Genomic DNA, 17687 nt, shown 5'->3' on the forward strand with positions numbered 1-17687 from the left:
CTCCTCATTGACCCTCCTCCCTGCCACTAAATCTCCACCTGCCTAGCCTGAGTGACAGCTCCTCAGTGTCCCTCCTCTCTGCTGCTAAATCTTTGTCCACCTGACAGCTCCTCAATATCCATCCTCCCTGCTGCTGCTATATTATCCATCCTTCCTGATTGATAGCTCCTCAATGTCCCTCCTACTGCTTAGATGTTGCACTGCTCAGTACAAGCTGCTACTGTGATTTATCGATTTACAAAGTAAGTACAACAGTCTTGTCAGGTTTATGAAATCTGTTTTATAATGTGTACATTTTGTATTGTGAAATCTGATGATGGAGCCACAATAAAATGTTGTCTATGTTTGTTATTTCTACTTTCTTGCACCTATTGTGTATCGCATGTTTTTTTTCTTCTTCACACATCTAGTTATCAGAAAGCAGAAACTTTTGAAAATTTATATGACTTAATTGCTGGCAGAACCAAGAAGTTAAGTCTAAGGGGTGGAGATAATTCAGCATTTTCATGGAAAAAGAAGCAGAATTTATAAAACTGCTATTGACATGAACCTTGGGGAAATTGTTGAAAATGGAGTCAAAAATATATAAAGTAATTGCAAAGTTATTCAACTTTTCCTATAGATTTAAACTATGAAATGATGATAAAAGTTGAATTACGCTTTAAGGGAGAGACAAGGTGAGACGGCATCCCATTCAATTATGCAGGCAGCCGAAATGTGATGAATAGAGCCGGCGCTCCTTCTCCAGGATTCAATAAGAATTATTTATTTATAGTTGGCGCGTAATGAATCCTTGTTAATACACTGAATTCTTAATGTCACAGCTGGTTGGAAGGACCTTGCCATTAGTTACGCTTTAAATTTTAAAATGTTATAATGACAGGAGCTTAGAAGTCTGACTGAATGGCCGCGCTGTGTGATCCGAAGCCACATTCTGCTCCCATTGTAACGAAAGGTTAAGTTCATCCGGAAAGACTGTCTGTCAGGAGAAAAGACACAATGCTGTAAGGTTACAGGAGTGAAACAACTCTGCATCTGTTATGCTTTAATGGTAACAGCACCAGTCGTTTGCTTTAATTAAATTTATCCCAAAGTTTGTATAAAATGTTCCTGTAGGAGCTGGAATTTAAGAGCGCCTGTCACCAAATATACTGTCCCCTGAACTGTACAGGAAAGTAATAACTTTGCAAACATGTCTGGAATGGGTCTTGGAGCATAAAAAAAGATATAAAGAAGTCTGTTAAGAGTCAATGGAGGGGGGGGGGTTCTTGTCTCCTTTAAAGTCAAGACCATTCACTTTGGGGTTGCTGAGTGCCACCTTTGGCTTTTTCTGGCAGCCCCTTAGAGAATGAATGGAGTGGCGGTCCGACCTTCTGTGCTATTTTGTAATACGGATTAAAGTGCTCCGTTGGTGATTAAAAAATTCTCCTATCTGCTCATCCCAGTGGTCGGAAACCCACCAATCAGTCAGCTATCAGTTAGGTGATAACCTTTTTACTGGACATCCCATTTATTTCGCAGTAATCCAGAGATGAACAATACATTTCACATCTTATTTGTGTATTTGGACTGGATTTTTTTTTCTTTAACATTTTTCTTCATCAAATAAACTTTACTTAAAGGGTTTCTCTGGGCCTATGATATTGATGACCTACTGTCTGGATATGTCATCAATATCAAATAAGTGGAGGTCTGACACCTGGCAGGCTGCAGCCCCACTGATCATCATAAGTACAGAGAACCCTTTTAGGTGAACTTGAACATGTGAGCCTTTGATCGCTTCTGTAATACACTGCAGTACTTCAGTACTTCTGTAGTGCAGTGTATCGCTGTTTGTCGATATGTTACTGACACTTAAGCCATTGGACAGTGTCTAAAACATGGGTCTCAAACTGCATTCCTCGAGGGTCGCAAACCATGTGTGTTTTTGAGATTTCCTTAGCATTGCACAAGGTGCTGGAATCATTATCTGTGCAGATGATTAAATTATCACCTGTGCAATGCAAGGAAATCCTGAAAACATGACCTGTTTGTGGCCCTTGAGGAATGCAATTTGAGACCTCTGGTCTAAAAGGCACACACACATATACAATAACTTATACCCCACCATTACATTGCCCCAGTAACACATCCATCCATGGGACTGTTTTAGGACTTATCTCTGATCCGGGCCGATACAATTGGATATCGGCTGATGGTTACAGCCTAAATCTTTGTCTGATTTGGCACAGCTCATCTATCTGAACCATCAATAAGATATGGTGTTACGCTAGTTTATCAGAACAATCAGCTCGCTTTGATGTACGAAGTCTCTAACGTCCTGAATTTTACCCAATTGCATATGGGAGATGACATGGTAAGCGCGTGCCTTCCAATGGTCCGCCACTTCTCTACAGAAAGGCTCCTTTGCAAACATTTTCCTTTAAGCACATAATAGCGAGATTGCAAGAAAAGTTTCATCATCTGCATAAATTGAATTTCTCCTAATTTGTTCTCTAAAACTCGCAAGTTTAAGTGTGGCGCCCCTGAGGCTCAGCCGCCACAGAGGTACTGCACCTCCTCCTGAGGTGTGGTGCCCCACCATCCAGGTAAGTTGGAGGCTCCTGACCATGCTCCAACACCTGCACACCACACAACAGAGTAGTTCAGCAAAGCCATATTGCGGCTCCCTGCTTGGAGTGTAGCAGAGCACCATTGGTGGCTCCCTGCTTGGAACACTAAACGTGCTGGGAGGCGGGTGGAGTTGAGAATACATAAAAGAGCGAGAAGGTTTAGAATTTCAGTCAGTCAGTCAGTAGGTTAGTCAGAGGGAGGAAGTCACTCAGAGAGGAGTGAGGAAAGGAGATCCCTGGAAGAGGGATGGAGGAAGGAGTGCTGCAGCTGCCTCAGTGATCTGAGCCAGCTGGCACGGGAAAGGAAAGAAGGAGAAAGACATTGAACTGAAGCCTGAGCTTCCATAAGAAAGAAAGACAAGTACAGAACGTAGGAGTAAAAGGGAACACAGAGGACATGGGTTAGAGGAAGAACCCAGCCTAGAAGTTCTAAGCGCAAGGCAGGGGCCCGGTCCCCGAGGTTGTATGGACACTAATGGTTCTGCAGCAGACACCGGTGGAGTAGTGGGCTGTAAATGCACTACTCCCATCTAAGACTTGGGGGCACAACAGCAACTTGGATAGTGAGCCAGGACTCAGGAGTAAGGAGTCCCCGAAGCAGGCTACAGCTTTCTGCCGTACAAGTAGAGTTCTTGGGAACATCTGTCAGGAGGAACTCCAGTGTAACTCAGTACTAGGAGATCTTCACACTTAAAGGCGCTATACGAGGAGACGTTCAGAAAGGTACATGTTGGCGGAGCGTTGGAAGGGAGCATTCCATCTTGCCTGGGGGTTGACTGAGTCCCTGACCCGGAGGACACAGTACGGAGGCAGGCACCTGTATGTACTACAGACTGTGAGTAAAGCTTTGGAACTACAAGCCCTGGTGTCCTCCATTGATTTTTGCGCCAGCGCACCCAGCACCGCTACATCTGGGTACCAGTTTCTTCACCGCCTGCGCCTCTCTACTACCCCTACATCTATACTGCCCTGGGGCTACAGCTCCACCTGTGGGGAGCTTCGCCATCTTGGCTGCATCACACCACCAGCCCCAGAGGATCTGCATGCAGCGTCGGCCTAACATCTCACTTGCCGAACACCACAGGTGGCGTCACAAACTATTCCATTAACTACATTCCACCATTCGAACTCCCCCTATTAATTGGGCACCCAGGGCCATGGACCGGGTCACCGCTGCTGTGACACATCCCGCCGACAACGGCCCAGTACCGAGTACCCTACGGCCCTGGGAGGGCGACCCATAAGCACGAGGTCAATTTTTTTCCTGCCACTCGGACAGTAAATCACTGCCTTCCTTCACACTCCATAATGGAACACTGCTAATAGATTATCACATCACATTAAATCATTCATCACGGCAGCAGCTAAGTACTGAGAATAAGATAAAACAGCGCGATATCAGACAAGAGTCATGCGGATAACAACAGCTAAATGTGAAATATGAACGTCTTCCTGAAGCCGGGCATTTATGGATTTCTCAGGGTTTTGTCAAATGCTTCAGAAGAAAAACATCATTTTTTTTTTTTTACAAAAACTACGCTGCACTGCTGAGCACATATGAAATGAGCATATTCCTATACCACCCACCAGACGGTAAAGTGTATGTGACTGTCTGGACCTCTAGTTTTCTGAAACTCCCATCTATGCACTGAGCTTACTACTACAACTACACACATTGGCCTCTCATATCACATTTATCTTTTAGGTAAAACTCATTGACATTACATTACATCCATTGTGTAAAATGTTAATAAACAATGTACTATAGCCAAATGTGGCATTTAAGTGCCAAAATGTAAAAAGTAAATAATATAAAATGTGAAGTAGATCTATAAAATGACCCTTAATTTATTCTTTAGCCCTCTGAACGAACATCATTGGCCATCTCTTATTAAAGCTCAGGGTGACTTACCTGACTTTTTCACCTGCCATAGTTGTCACACAAATTTCTGCCAGATTTTAGGTTTACCTGGTGAGGTGGAACCTCAAAGCCCATGGTTCTGGTGAGCACACGAGGCACAACTGTAGGTGTAGCAGGCAGGTGATGCACATGAGAAATAGGTAGCTGAAGTTCTCAAGTCCGCAGGTGGACAGGACACTGGAAACAGGCATCAAAGGTCCTGGAGATTATAGACAGGAAGCAGAGATCTTGGAGATTGCAGGAGGACAAGAGACTGGGAACAGGTAGCGGAGGTCCTCTAGACTGCAGACAGATAACAGAGGTCATGGAGATCGCAGGAGGACAGGAGACTGGGAACAGGTAGTGGAGGTCCTATAGACGGCAGACAAACAGGAGACCTGGAACAGGTTGCAGAGAGCCTGGAGACTGCCGACAGATAGCAGTGGTCCTGGAGATCGCAGGCAGACAGGAGACCGAACAGGTAGCTGTGGTCCTGGAGATTGCAGGCAGATAGGACTCTGGAGCACTTAGAAGTCTTAATATCAAGCCACAAATGTGTGTCTTGGTAGACCTTATATAGATCCAGGTAGATGATCACTTGGGATCTCCTTGGGCAATTTGCAAAGCGCGATGTGGAGCACAGCAAAGTTCAGTGGAGAGGGGAGCAAAGCCAGGACAGCTACATAACACCAGAGCCCGAAGACTAGTTATGGATCTCAAAAAAGGAAAAGTGCGTTACAGGACGTTGAAAACTCTTAAGGGCTATTTCATTTCCTCAAACTATGGGAAAGGATATCACATAAAAACGCTGGAACCTGAAGAGTCCTAGTGATAATGTAACAAGGTGGCCTGGGGTGGTAGTCCCAGCCGAGTCAACTTAGCCACTGTCAGTATACACCCCGGTACCTTGTACATAAATAGGCAGAACAAACGCATTCCAGACACAGCTGTAGTCCAACAGGCAGAACAAGTTTAATAATAGAGAAGAAAGTACAAACACTGGCTTCCTGCTCTCTCCCTATCTTCGTCCACAGTCGTACCCTCAACAGCCATGGGTGCCAAAAGAGGCGGCAGTCCCCCATGCCGGAATCTGGACGCTTGAAGTCCTGGGCAACAGATTCTCTCCCCTCCTGGGGTCTGGCAATGCCCTGGCTGCTGCTGCTCACCTGTTCATGGCAAACATGCCTGAGCTACTGGCTGAGGGGCAGGAACTTCCTGATCATTCTTGGGGCTGTTAAACCCACCCACCAGGTTAACCCCTGCTATCCCAATCTTTAGTATACCCTATATAGAAACATGGAATACAGAAACAGCAACCATGGCATTGATAACACATTAATACAATAACGGACATTGTACATTGCAAACACAGCACATGCGTTACATTAATTTAGGGAATTGCACGGGTCCGTCACATAGGAGAGAGGGGAAGCAATGGGGTCCTCTGCCACCTCTTTACCATAAATACATGTGAAAATTTAAAAAAATTACTGGTAGGTGATCAATATCAGATCGGAGGAGACCCAACATCCGGCACCTCCACCGACCAGCTGGTTGGAAATCCTGGGGCTGCTTCAATTAAACCGTAATCGGTTTGGATCATCCAACTCTATTAGTTCAATAGGATCTGAGCGGCAGAACCTGAGAGTGTCTACTACACGGTGTCTGGAGTTGTGTTGTATCTACTCCGCTCACTGTTTACTTCCAGCGGCAGAGGATCTGCAAACACCTGATCGGTGGAGATCAGATATTGATGACCCAAAGGTCAAATATCATAAATCTGGAGAACTTATTTAAAGTTTCCAAAATCTAGAAAGCCTGGTAGAAGCCTGAGATGTTCTGTCTATCACATTTATACCTTACGTTTCCCGGGTTTTCCAGAACATTTTGTTACAGTCTCGTGTTATGTGCAATTTGCTTCACGAATCATGTCATTTTGACGAGCACAATAATGCGGTACATATAATTCATGTCGTCAGGAAACTATTGTGTACATGTACGTCTGATAGGAGAAGGAGGACAGAGGAGGTGTGACTGTCCCCAAATTTCAAGCCGAGCTTAAAGTTTTCAAACTGTTATTTGAGATAGATTTTGGCACCTGAAGTTTACAACAAGGCTTACACGCAGAAATCCATTTCCTACCTTTACGCTGTATTTATCATGTACTGCCTTGTCCATGACTGATTGGTGAGTAATGACAGGGACTAAACAGGGCATCCCAATGGGACTTAGGTCAGGAAGTGAGAGAAATATAGGGGCTGAGATATTGACAGCTCTCTGATACAGCTTTTTGCATTTTTCATCACTGTGTGCTTTATCTCTATACTGTGACCTCACTGCGTGTAATATTTGTATCCTTTTACATCACTGTGTACATTAGTCTTGTGCACTACTTCCACAGTACATCGCTATTTTCATTATTCCTTTGCATGATCACTGTGTGCTTTATCTGTATGCGGCGACATCAATGTGCACATTTGTCCTCTGCACAGACATTACAGTGTGCAGCAGTCGTCTAAATTGATATCTTTTCATTATTCCTCTACAGTGACATCACTATTACATCATGACAGTGTAGGAAGATGGACCGGGCCGGTGGTACCTCTCAATTATCAGTTCCGGAACTATTGGGACTGTCACCATTGTTGCCGGGGGGAAAGCTTTCTGACCCGGACGGACCTTTGCACTTGACTGAAGGGGGCATGACAGAGATAAAGGACTGAGCGCGGGAAAGTGGGACACTTGGCGGGAGGACAGAGAGCACAGCAGGAGAAGGTTGATTCACTCGCCGTGGAGGGATGCGCAAGTACAGGCCCGCACTGCAGCTCCCCAGCCCCCGCGCACACTGACTGTGAGCAACGTGAAGCTGTGTGCCTGCTCGCCCCGTGCACCGAGAGCTTGTCCCACACTGTACCGCTGATTGCCACGAATGTGCGGCTTAAGTCTGTGCCGGTGAGTCATACGGAGCCGCGTAGCACAACCCCTTCCCCCATCACTGAACTGAGTCACGCTTCGACAGGGTCACAGACTAACTCACATCACGGACGCTGCTCCAGGAATACAGGACCTTGTCTAGGAGAACCAGGATACGCCTCTTCCGTCAGGAGACAGTGCCTCAACTTTCTTCAGGATCAGGCCAGAGACTTCATGAGTCACGTGTGGCGCCATCGTGGGATTTCAAGTTTCACCTGCCCGGAAACCATCAGACTGATACGTTTACCTGTTTTATAGACATTCGTTCTCATCCTTTTACTATCCTCAGTTTTACTACCCTTTTTAACCCTACTCTCCCTGCGTAGAGTACCCCCTGTAATAAACCCTTTAACTCTTGTCCTGCCTCCTTCTCGTCACTGCATCCCGCGTTCCTGCTAATTCCACAATATCACTATGAGTATTAGCGCTCTGCGATGACATGACATTACTGTGTGCATTATATCTATCCTGTGACATCACAGTGTGTGCTTCTGTGCTAGCATTATAGTGTGCAGTAGTCCTCTGCAGTGGCATCACTGTTTATTTGCATTATTTCCTCTGCAGTGGCACAATTACATCACTATTTGCATTGCATAGAGACATCACTGTGTGCATTATCTTACTACTGTAACACCACTGTGTGCATTATCTTTCTAGTGTGACATCATTGTGCGCATTATCTTTCTACTGTAACATCACTGTGTTCATTAGTCCTCTGCATTACTGTGTGCCATAGTACTTTAAAGTGATATGACTATTTGCATAATTTCTCTGAAGTGATATCACTGTGCATTATCTCTATACTGTGACATCACTGTGTGCATTAGTCCTCTACATTAACATTATTGTATGCCTTAGTACTGTAAAGTGACATAACTATTTGTATAGTCTCTCTGCCAGTGATATCACTATGTGCATTATCTCTATACTGTTACATCGCTGTGTGCATTCTCTATGCTGTGACATCACTGTGTGCATTATTCCTCAGCACTGATACTGCTGTGTGCCTTAGCACAGTAAAATGACATAACTATTTGCATAATTTCTCTGAAGTGATATCACTCTGTGCATTATCTCTATGTTGTGATAGTGACATCACTATTTGCATTATTTCTCTACAGAGAAATCACTGTGTGTATTATCTATTTGCTGTGACATTACTGCGTGCATTAGTCCTCTGTTATGAATGAGTCACCGTAGGAGGCAAAAACAGAAATACTAGCTAAGTCCAGAAAACCAGAGAAGTTGGCAGCTATCGGATTGCAGACCCCTGAACCTATCAACAACAACTAGCAGTAGCCGTGGGGGGTTCCTACGGTGCCCTAGACCCCTCGATCACAGCCGGAGAACTAAATAGCCTAAAGACAGAAAGGGAAATCTAAACTGCCCCAGAGCAGACCCCAAAGCAATAGGCAGCCCCCAACATATAATGACAGTGAAGCAAGATGAAAAAACACTCACACAGATAGAAAGATAGGCTGAGCAAATGATGGGGCCCAAGCTAACTAAACAGGACAGGATAGAAAAGCTGCTGTCTGCAATCCGCCAAAACCCTATCAAAACAAGAGACAACAGAGTGATAGGGAAAAAAGCCCTGAAGACGCTAGGCTTCAAAAAGACTATATCAGTACTCAGGTATTTTCTGAAGACAGAGCAAAAAGGAATTCAGCTCACCCAAGCAGGGAATGGCAGAATTCCAGAAAAACAAGGCAAAACAAAACCAAAACACAAATGCAAAAGGCAGAGCAGAAAACTTAGCTTTTGAGGAGCAGGAATCAGACTGGTCTCCTAGAATCCCTCTGAGAAATAACCAGCAAGGCAGAAGGGCGTCGGCTGCCTTATATCCAGTCAGCAATTCCAGTCACCCAGTCATCATCATCCTGCTCAGGTGCTTGGTAATCAGCCTCACTACCTTCCTTCACCAGAAGAGGGAGTTCATCAGACCTCAATGGTGAAGGGGAAAATGAACTCACAACAGTCCTCTATGTTGAAAGTTCTGTAAAGTGACATGACTGTGTGCATTATTGTTGAACTGTATATATACGATCCCCATAAGTAGCTGAAGAACGGCATAATGTAACATATAATAGAACATCTTTTTTTCTGCCATCCTCCATAATTCGCCCACTATTAGTCCTAATGAAGGATCAGTAACATGGAACCATCTTTTGCGTCTTGCAGCATTTAGGGGTCATTTAGGTTATTATAGTGCAGTGAGACCTGTCTAGACAGTATAGCGTATGACCAGATTAGATGCACGTTCTCCGCAGACCAGAGCATCCTGAACATTATTTTACGCCTATTTGTGACTGTGTAATGTCTGCAGTTATTTATATGATGATGTTCCCGTTTTTAATGGACGCTCAACAAGATGACATTGAACGTGGAGAGGAAATTTTCACTTGCAATTTCTTTGTGAAATATGGAAGAGAAGAGATGTATTGTTTACGAGCATCAAGGGAAAAGCAATATTTTGTTTTGGAGAAAAAACAAAAAAAGAAAAGTGAGCAACAAGATGTGAAGGTTAGGAAATTTCATGAGACAGTAAATTAACCAGAGGCTCAGAGGACGATTATCATTCCCAATATGAGTGTGTGTCCATCTGTCACATGAAATGATCTGATGTCACATCACTACCACGGGATACTTAAAGGTTCTACATAAATGCTCAGCAATCCACCATTATAAGCCTCTGGCACTGAAAACACATGGGCAAGTGCAACTCTGCACTCAGCTAATGTAGTCAATGCCATAGACACTCGGAGCTCAACTGGTCATTCCATTCATTTCCTCCTGGCTTCTGACCTGTGGCCAATGGAGACTCAAGGGTGAAGGAATGATACAAGCCGTTTTGTTAAATCAGTGATGTCCCAACGCTGAGATCTAAAAAAGATCACCTATTCCATGGATATGTGATCATTTATATAGACTGGACTTGTCATTTAAAGACAGTTGTCTCATAAGCCTGGTCTGGATTCTCTAACCCGCAGGGTGAAGCACAACTGCAAAGGAAATGCAGCAATACAAAAGTCACTGCATAGATGCACACAGTCCATAGATTGTCATGGATATACCGTGACAGAGAGGGGTCAGAAGTAGAGTGGAGCGACTTTGGTCGGATCGGGTTTCATGAAACAAAATTTGTTTCAGATGAAACTGGTCCGACTAGGGCAAAAAAAAGTTGGAGTTTTGTCCGAAACCTGACCCCAATGCAAGTCAAGGGGGAATAAAAGTCGGCATTGAGTGGATGAATGTCATCCGCTCAATGCTGATTTTTATTCCCCCTTGACTTGCATTGGGGTCGGGTTTCGGACGAAACTCCGACTTTTTTTGCCCTAGTTGGACCAGTTTCATCTGAAACAAATTTTGTTTCATGAAACCCGATCTGACCAAAGTCGCTCAACTCTAGTCAGAAGATTGAGGCGTCAGGCTAGACCTCCACCTGCACTGGTTGGATCTGCTTTGCCTTCCAATTAGCTGTGCAGATATCCCTTACTCTGTTGTTGCAAGGCTTAAACAGTTCCTTTTGTCTACTAGAGCTCTCTGTCCTGAGTTATCTCAGCTGTTCTGATTTCTCCACTCCCCTCTGGTGTAAGTACTTACTTCTTAGCTTTAGTAGTTGCCAGTGATAGCTTGCTATGACCTGGTTTGGAGCTGGAGATGTGAGCTGTGTGAAAAGAGGTCATCTAGGAGTTGTCTCTAGAGATATCTGTTTGGAAGTTTGTTTGTGTGTATTCCTTACCTTATCTCCTGTTTGATTTGCCTCACCTTTACCTTTTGCACTCCCTTTCTGTAGTCTGGGAGCGCTTTGAGTGATTGTTCTTTCTTTTATCCCTGTCTGTTTTCCATTTGTGTCTTTATGTTAGAGCAGCTCTTGTGTGCCTGCTGTCCCACGCACTCGTCAGGGTCGTTCTCAGAGTAAGACAGGGATAGGAACATGATCACCTCATGTGGGGAAAGAACCCGTCTAGGGATGCTAGAGAGCTTACGGTTGTGCAGAGGAAGTGTCAGGGATGCCCTGCCCCCCTTTTAATCTTTCCCTAGTGGCAGAGCTTCACTTCCCTTCCATCTCATCTCATTTATGACCACATCAAACTTCAGTTCAACTTTGATGTGATCTGTGGTCACAGATTAGCACAAAGGAGCACAGAAAAATACAGATAAAAGAGTTACAGACTTACCGTCCGAAGGAGCTCACTTACAGATTTTCATTTAACTTGTTTAACTAGCACAAATTTCAGCATCAGCACCAATTCTGCATCAAAATCTGCATGTAACAACTGCAGAAACCCTGTGGAGAAATCCGTAATAAATATGCAACATGTAGAAACAGCCTTGCCCTAAAAAAGGATGAAATCCATTCTGAATCCACAGAAAGAATTGACAGGTCAATAAAGTTTTTAGCAACATGTAGCTTAGATTTGTTGAGATCTCATTTACATGGCTGGTACTGTATAAATCTGTAAATGTTCTATGTGCAAATCTGCACATAAAATCCCACTACAAATATGCAATGTGTAAAACCTAACCTAGCCTTAGAGCCAATGTTGCAGAGTTACTAATCTTGTGCAATATTTAGACAATAAAAACCCAAGAAAAAAAAACAAAATAACTATATAACCTGTATTAAGTAAAAAGTAATAGTAGGTGTAAATACATAGGATACTTAGTTATCACTATTTTGATAATAAAAAAAAAATAAAAGTCATCCCACCACGACAAGGTGACCCAATCGGGATGGTCCTATTCTATCTCCAGTATTAAAACCTTACCTTGTGTCTGCCGATGAGTGATGTTAGCAGCGTGATCACATGACCTGATCACACGGCTGATGTCGCTCTGACTTAGCCGTCAGAGCTTCAATTGTACTTGCGTCTGTATGCGAGTACAATTGATCACTGGGGGCCGGTGCGCTGCAGCTTCTCTGTGCTGGCTGTCAGCTTGACACCTGGCACAGAGAACGGCAGACTCCCAGTTGGGGGGTCGGCAGAATACAGCCACCGGGGGAGACACTGTGGACCGCCACATTAGGTGACCTGACTGTGCCCCCCTGCCAGCTGCGCCCAGGACACGTGCCCTGGCTGCTCCCCCCTAGATAAGCCTCTGACAAGTTGTGTCAGCCGACCTCAAGAGCAGGACACAGGCTCAAGTTTTGGATGCAAATCTTTGTAAATCTGCGGCATTGAGTCCACTCCTCTCCATTTAGTTGGCTGACAGTGTTATATTGTGGCATCAGCTGCAGATTAACCCTTCAAGGCTATGAAGTGAGTGCCACATGCACTTTAAGGGGTTGTCTGCTACTAGAACAACACCTTCTTGATCAAAATGTTTGACTAAATGTTTTGATAAAATAATAAAGCTTATACTCGCATCCAGTGCTGTCGCTGTTCCCACGGTGTTGGCATTCGCTCTCCCAAAGCTCGCATGCTCTGGTTGTGACATGTGACTGCGGCGCCCAATCAGTGCCAGTGTCACTGTCCCCGCCTTCAGAAAAATCAAACATGAAGAGGAAGTCCGGACTGTAGCTGATCTCGGACTTCCTGATCGATTCGACAGGAGGCGGGGACAGTGATGCCAGTGCTGACTGGGTGCAGGCGTCACATGTCACAACCAATGCACAGGAGCCCGGGAGAACAAGTGAAGACACCACAGGAACGGCGCCAGCTCGAGAAGCAAGTATAAGCTTTATTATTTTATGCCGGACAAGCGAGGGGTATGAGAAGTTGTCCAAGTATTGGACAACTTCTTTAACTGTTGCATTTCATAGGCTTATATGTCTTCCCAGAGATTTGCATAGATTTGCTTTGTCTTCCCAGTCTTGCCCTTGATACGCGGAGTTTTATGATATCATGGTGATGTCATGGGTTTCCATAACAGAATGGGAAATGCAGCCGTTCTATGCCTTGTTCACCTTATGACACTATTGCAATGATTCCCAACTTGTGACTGTCCATCTATTGTAAAACTACAACTCCCAGCATGCCCTGACAAAGTTTGGAAACCAATGATCTGCTGGCGTATAAATGTCGGGTGCTACGTCATTCCTAATTTTTTGACATTTCAATCTAGGTGGTGGCTTCCTGATCTTCAGATCTGGGTATTATCATTATGCATTGCAGGATCAGTGATGATATATACATACTACTCAAAGAAATAAAGGGAACACAAACAGCCTGTTGCAAATGAAATAGTGTTCTCTTTATTTTTTTGAGAAGTACTATATATATATATAAATATATATATATATTTACAAAAAATGCACCTTGTGTCTTTTCTGACCTACTCTAGACGTAGAGAAGGGATGACCTCTAAAATATGCGAACAGGGATAATACAGGGATACACATATTTATATTTGTTGCTTTTTTTCAATGTTGCAGCCTAGTAACTATTTACAATTTTGCAAGAAATAGAAAAAAAAGAAAATTGATAATAAATGCAACAAATATTGTAAGATTGTAATATCAATGACGGGAGTCCTAGGTCCACGACATGAAATGCAGTACCGTCTTCCTCCGCTGCTCCTCATTCTCTCCATCTCGCCTCTATTATGTCTGGTCTATTACACAGCTGCCTTGTCTTTTGCAGCCTTTTGTGACCTCAATGTGCAGCTGATCTGCAGACATACAAAGTGCTCAGCATTTATTCTAAGCTCCCTCTGTTTAACCTTCTGCTTTCCAAACTGCAGTCATAAACTAAATTGTCGCCTGCGCTTCCAAAATGGGAATAATTTTTTTTTTTTTGCACCCAATCAGGAGCTGAGAGTCCACCGACCAATCAGGTCCCTGGTTACATTCTGAATCCTGGTTCATAATATCTCAAGGATTCCTTGGCGAGGAATCAGTCATGTAAGGAGGTTGTGTTTTACATTCCTCTTGGCTGTATGTATTTGCACGGATGCATGCAGAGGAGATGCTAATTTTCGCAAGAAAGACAAGCCAGAATTGGAAAAAAAAAGAGAGGGCTGAGCAAGTGATATAGGAAAAAAAAAATAAATAAAAGCCCCCCTCTTCGCTCAAGTAACCTGGCAACACAGAATCAGCAATTCCATACAGTTCTCCTTTTCTGCATCTTGTAACCTCTAGCTGCTGCAGGCAAATCGCATATCAAGGTGCCCAGGCTGGATCCATCAGCCGTGACAAATGCATTTCAATTAGCTTCCGTCACAATCCCGAGGTCATAAATTAGCCTTAAAAGTTCATCAGTCGTCTTTCGTCTTTTAATTACGCTGGGATGTCCTTTTCCGGGCTTTCGTGCTGGATTATATCTGGGAGGTTTGGACCGGTTTCAGCTACGGCTCGTTCTCATATAGTGTGACAAGTAGAATCCTATTAAGGACATGAGAAGATTTATCTATTGCAAAGTGGTCCTGGCCACGTCGTTGGTGTGGGTGCTGGTGGATGTCTTTTTACTCCTCTACTTCAGTGAATGTAACAAATGCGATGACAGAAAGGACAGATCTTTACTGCCTGCACTAAGGGGTAAGATTCAACTCTATCACTGCATGGTCACTTTGTATAGGAAACATGCTGCAGCCTGGAGCGAGAGCTTCAGGTGACATTGCAGAAAGCCGTCTATTGTACATAATGCAGATTGTAGGCAGTAAGATACCTGAGAGGTAGATAGATTAGTCAACTGTGAGCAGCAAAGTTTCAGCCGGCCAAAAAAATAACTAATGCATGCGAAAGAAGTCAATGATACTTTACATGTAATGATGATGTATTTGCTGTTTTGCTTTGACTTTTTGGAACCATGTTGGTCAACTGTGCAACATGTGTCACTAAAACAAGAGTCGAGTTTGACTGTTGCCATCTCCTGAGCTTTGTTCTTGGACTTGAGTTGTCATTGAGGCATCTTCTGTAGCTCCAACAGAGTCCATAACATCAATGTCATTTAATACTCTATCTATTTATTGTTTCGCTTTGACTTTTTGGATTCTATGTTGACCAACTGAGCAACATGTGTCAAGGGACAGGAGTCAAGCCTTCAGATGTCATTGAGGCTTCTTCTATAGCTCCGACAATGTCTATGGCACCTATGTCAGTCAATACTGTCCCTTCAATGATATCTTTTCTGTCTTGTTATGACTTTTTTGATTTTATGTTGGTCAACTGAGCTATATGTTTCGAGGTAGAAGAGTCTTTTTTGAGCTTTTTTCAAGAAATCGAGTTGTCATTGAGGCATCTCCTTTGACTCCATCAGAGGAAGAGTCCATGACACCTCTGTCTGGCAATATTTTCCTGATATATTTGCTATTTTGCTTTGACGTTTTGGACATCATGTTGCTCAATAAAGCAACATGTGTCAAGAAACAAGTCAAGCTTGACTACTGTAATTTCCTAAGCTTTGTTCTTGGAGGTGAGATGTCATTGAAATGTCTTATATGACTCCATCAGCATTCATGGCACCTATGACAGTCAGTATTTTCCCTTTAATAATATATCTGATATTTTGCTTTGACTTTTTTGGACGTCATGTTGGTCAACTGAACAGCATGTGTCAAGAAACATGTCAAGCTCCACTGTTGTCATCTCCTAAGCTTTGTTGGTGGAGTAGGGTTGTCATTGAAATGTCTTATACCATTTTCACAGGGTCCATAGCTCCTATAACAAAATTCACTCTTAAATTATATATTTGCTGCTTTGCTTTTACTTTTCAGATATCATTTTGGCCAACTGAGCAACATGTGTCAAGGGACAAGAGTCAAGCCTTCAGTTGTCATTAAGGCATGTTCTGTGACTCCGACAGAGTCCATGGCATCAATGTCAGTCAATACTCTCTCTATTTCTAATTACATATTTGTTGTTTTGCTTTGACTTTTGGGATTCTCTGTTGGACAACTGAGCAACATGTGTCAAGGAACAAGAGTCAAGCTTAATTATCTCCTAAGCTTTGTTCTTACACTTGACTTGTTATTGAAATGCTTTATATGACTCCAACAGCATTCATGGCACCTTGAAACAGTGGAAACGCCATCAATTGAGGTACAACCTATATTTTCTGGACCTCTTGATTACAAATTTTACTATTCCTAATCAAGTTGGTTGCCCTTTATAGAAATTATGACAATGGTTTTAGTTCTAGATTGACTCCATATTCTATATGTTTGAGGGTTTCTGAGATTACACAGTACATTGTATAGTCAATAATCTCCCTTTAATGATATATTTGAAGTTTTGTTCTTGGAATTGAGTTGTCACTGAAATGTCTTAGGTGACTTCAACAGAATTCATTCACCTATAACAGTCAAAATTCTCCCTTTAATGATGTATTTGCTGGTTTGCTTTTACTCTTTGGATTCTATGTTGGCCAACTGAGCAACATGTGTCAAGGGACAAGAGTCAAGCCTTCAGTTGTTATTGGGACATCTTCTGTTGCTCCGACAGAGTCCATGGCACATATGTCAGTCAATACTTTCTCTCTAGCTATATGTTGGCTGCTTTGTTTTGACTTTTTTAATTTTATGTTGGTTAATTGAGCAACATGTGTCAAGGAGCAAGCGTCTTTTGCTCTTTGTTAAAGGAATTGAGTTGTCATTGAGGCATCTCCCGTAACTCCATCAGAGTAACAGAGTCCATGGAACCTATGTCAGGCAATACTGTATTTGCTATTTTGCTTTAACTTTTTGGACATCATGTTTCTCAACCAAGCAACATGTGTCAAGAGAGAAGTCAAGCTCCAATGTCCTAAACTTTGTTCTTGGACTTCAGTTGTTATTGAAGTAACATGTAACTTATGTGACTCCAACAGGATTCATGACACCTATGACAGTTAATATTCTCCTTTTAATGATATATTTGAACTTTTGCTTTGAACTTTTTGGATTACATGTTGGTCAACTGTGCAACATATGTCAAGAGACAAAAGTCAAACTTGAGTTGTCATTGAAGCATCTTCTGTAGCTCTGGCAGAGTTCATAGCACATATGTTAGTCAATATTCTCCCTCCAATGTTATATTTGCTGCTTTGATTTGACTTTTTGGATTCTATTTTGGTCAACTGTATATCATATGTCAAGGGATGATAAGGGTCAAGCCTGACTATTGCCATCTCCAGACTTTTGTTCTAAGATTTGAGTTATCATTGGGGCATGTGCTGTGTCTTAAACAAAGTCCATTGCAACTTTTGATAGTCAAAGTTCCAAAAAAATACTGGTGAAACCATCAATGGAGGTCCAACCCATACTTGATGCACCTCTTGATT

General features: G+C 43.1%; 1 protein-coding gene across 3 annotated transcripts in view; it reads left to right on the forward strand.

Moving 5' to 3' along the window:
* Positions 1-14285: 14285 nt before the first annotated feature.
* Positions 14286-17687, forward strand: part of GALNT13 (polypeptide N-acetylgalactosaminyltransferase 13) — a 317796-nt gene continuing 314394 nt past the window's right edge. For all 3 annotated transcript variants that reach the window (XM_073545639.1, XM_073545641.1, XM_073545640.1), the window contains exon 1: positions 14286-14965. In XM_073545639.1, coding sequence (XP_073401740.1) covers positions 14824-14965 — 142 coding nt within the window. In that variant the 5' untranslated portion in view covers positions 14286-14823. The remainder of the gene's footprint in view (positions 14966-17687) is intronic.

The sequence above is a fragment of the Dendrobates tinctorius genome, unplaced genomic scaffold (genome assembly GCF_039654945.1).
Source record: "Dendrobates tinctorius isolate UK_male_01 unplaced genomic scaffold, ASM3965494v1 ptg000143l, whole genome shotgun sequence".
Taxonomy (NCBI): domain Eukaryota; kingdom Metazoa; phylum Chordata; class Amphibia; order Anura; family Dendrobatidae; genus Dendrobates; species Dendrobates tinctorius.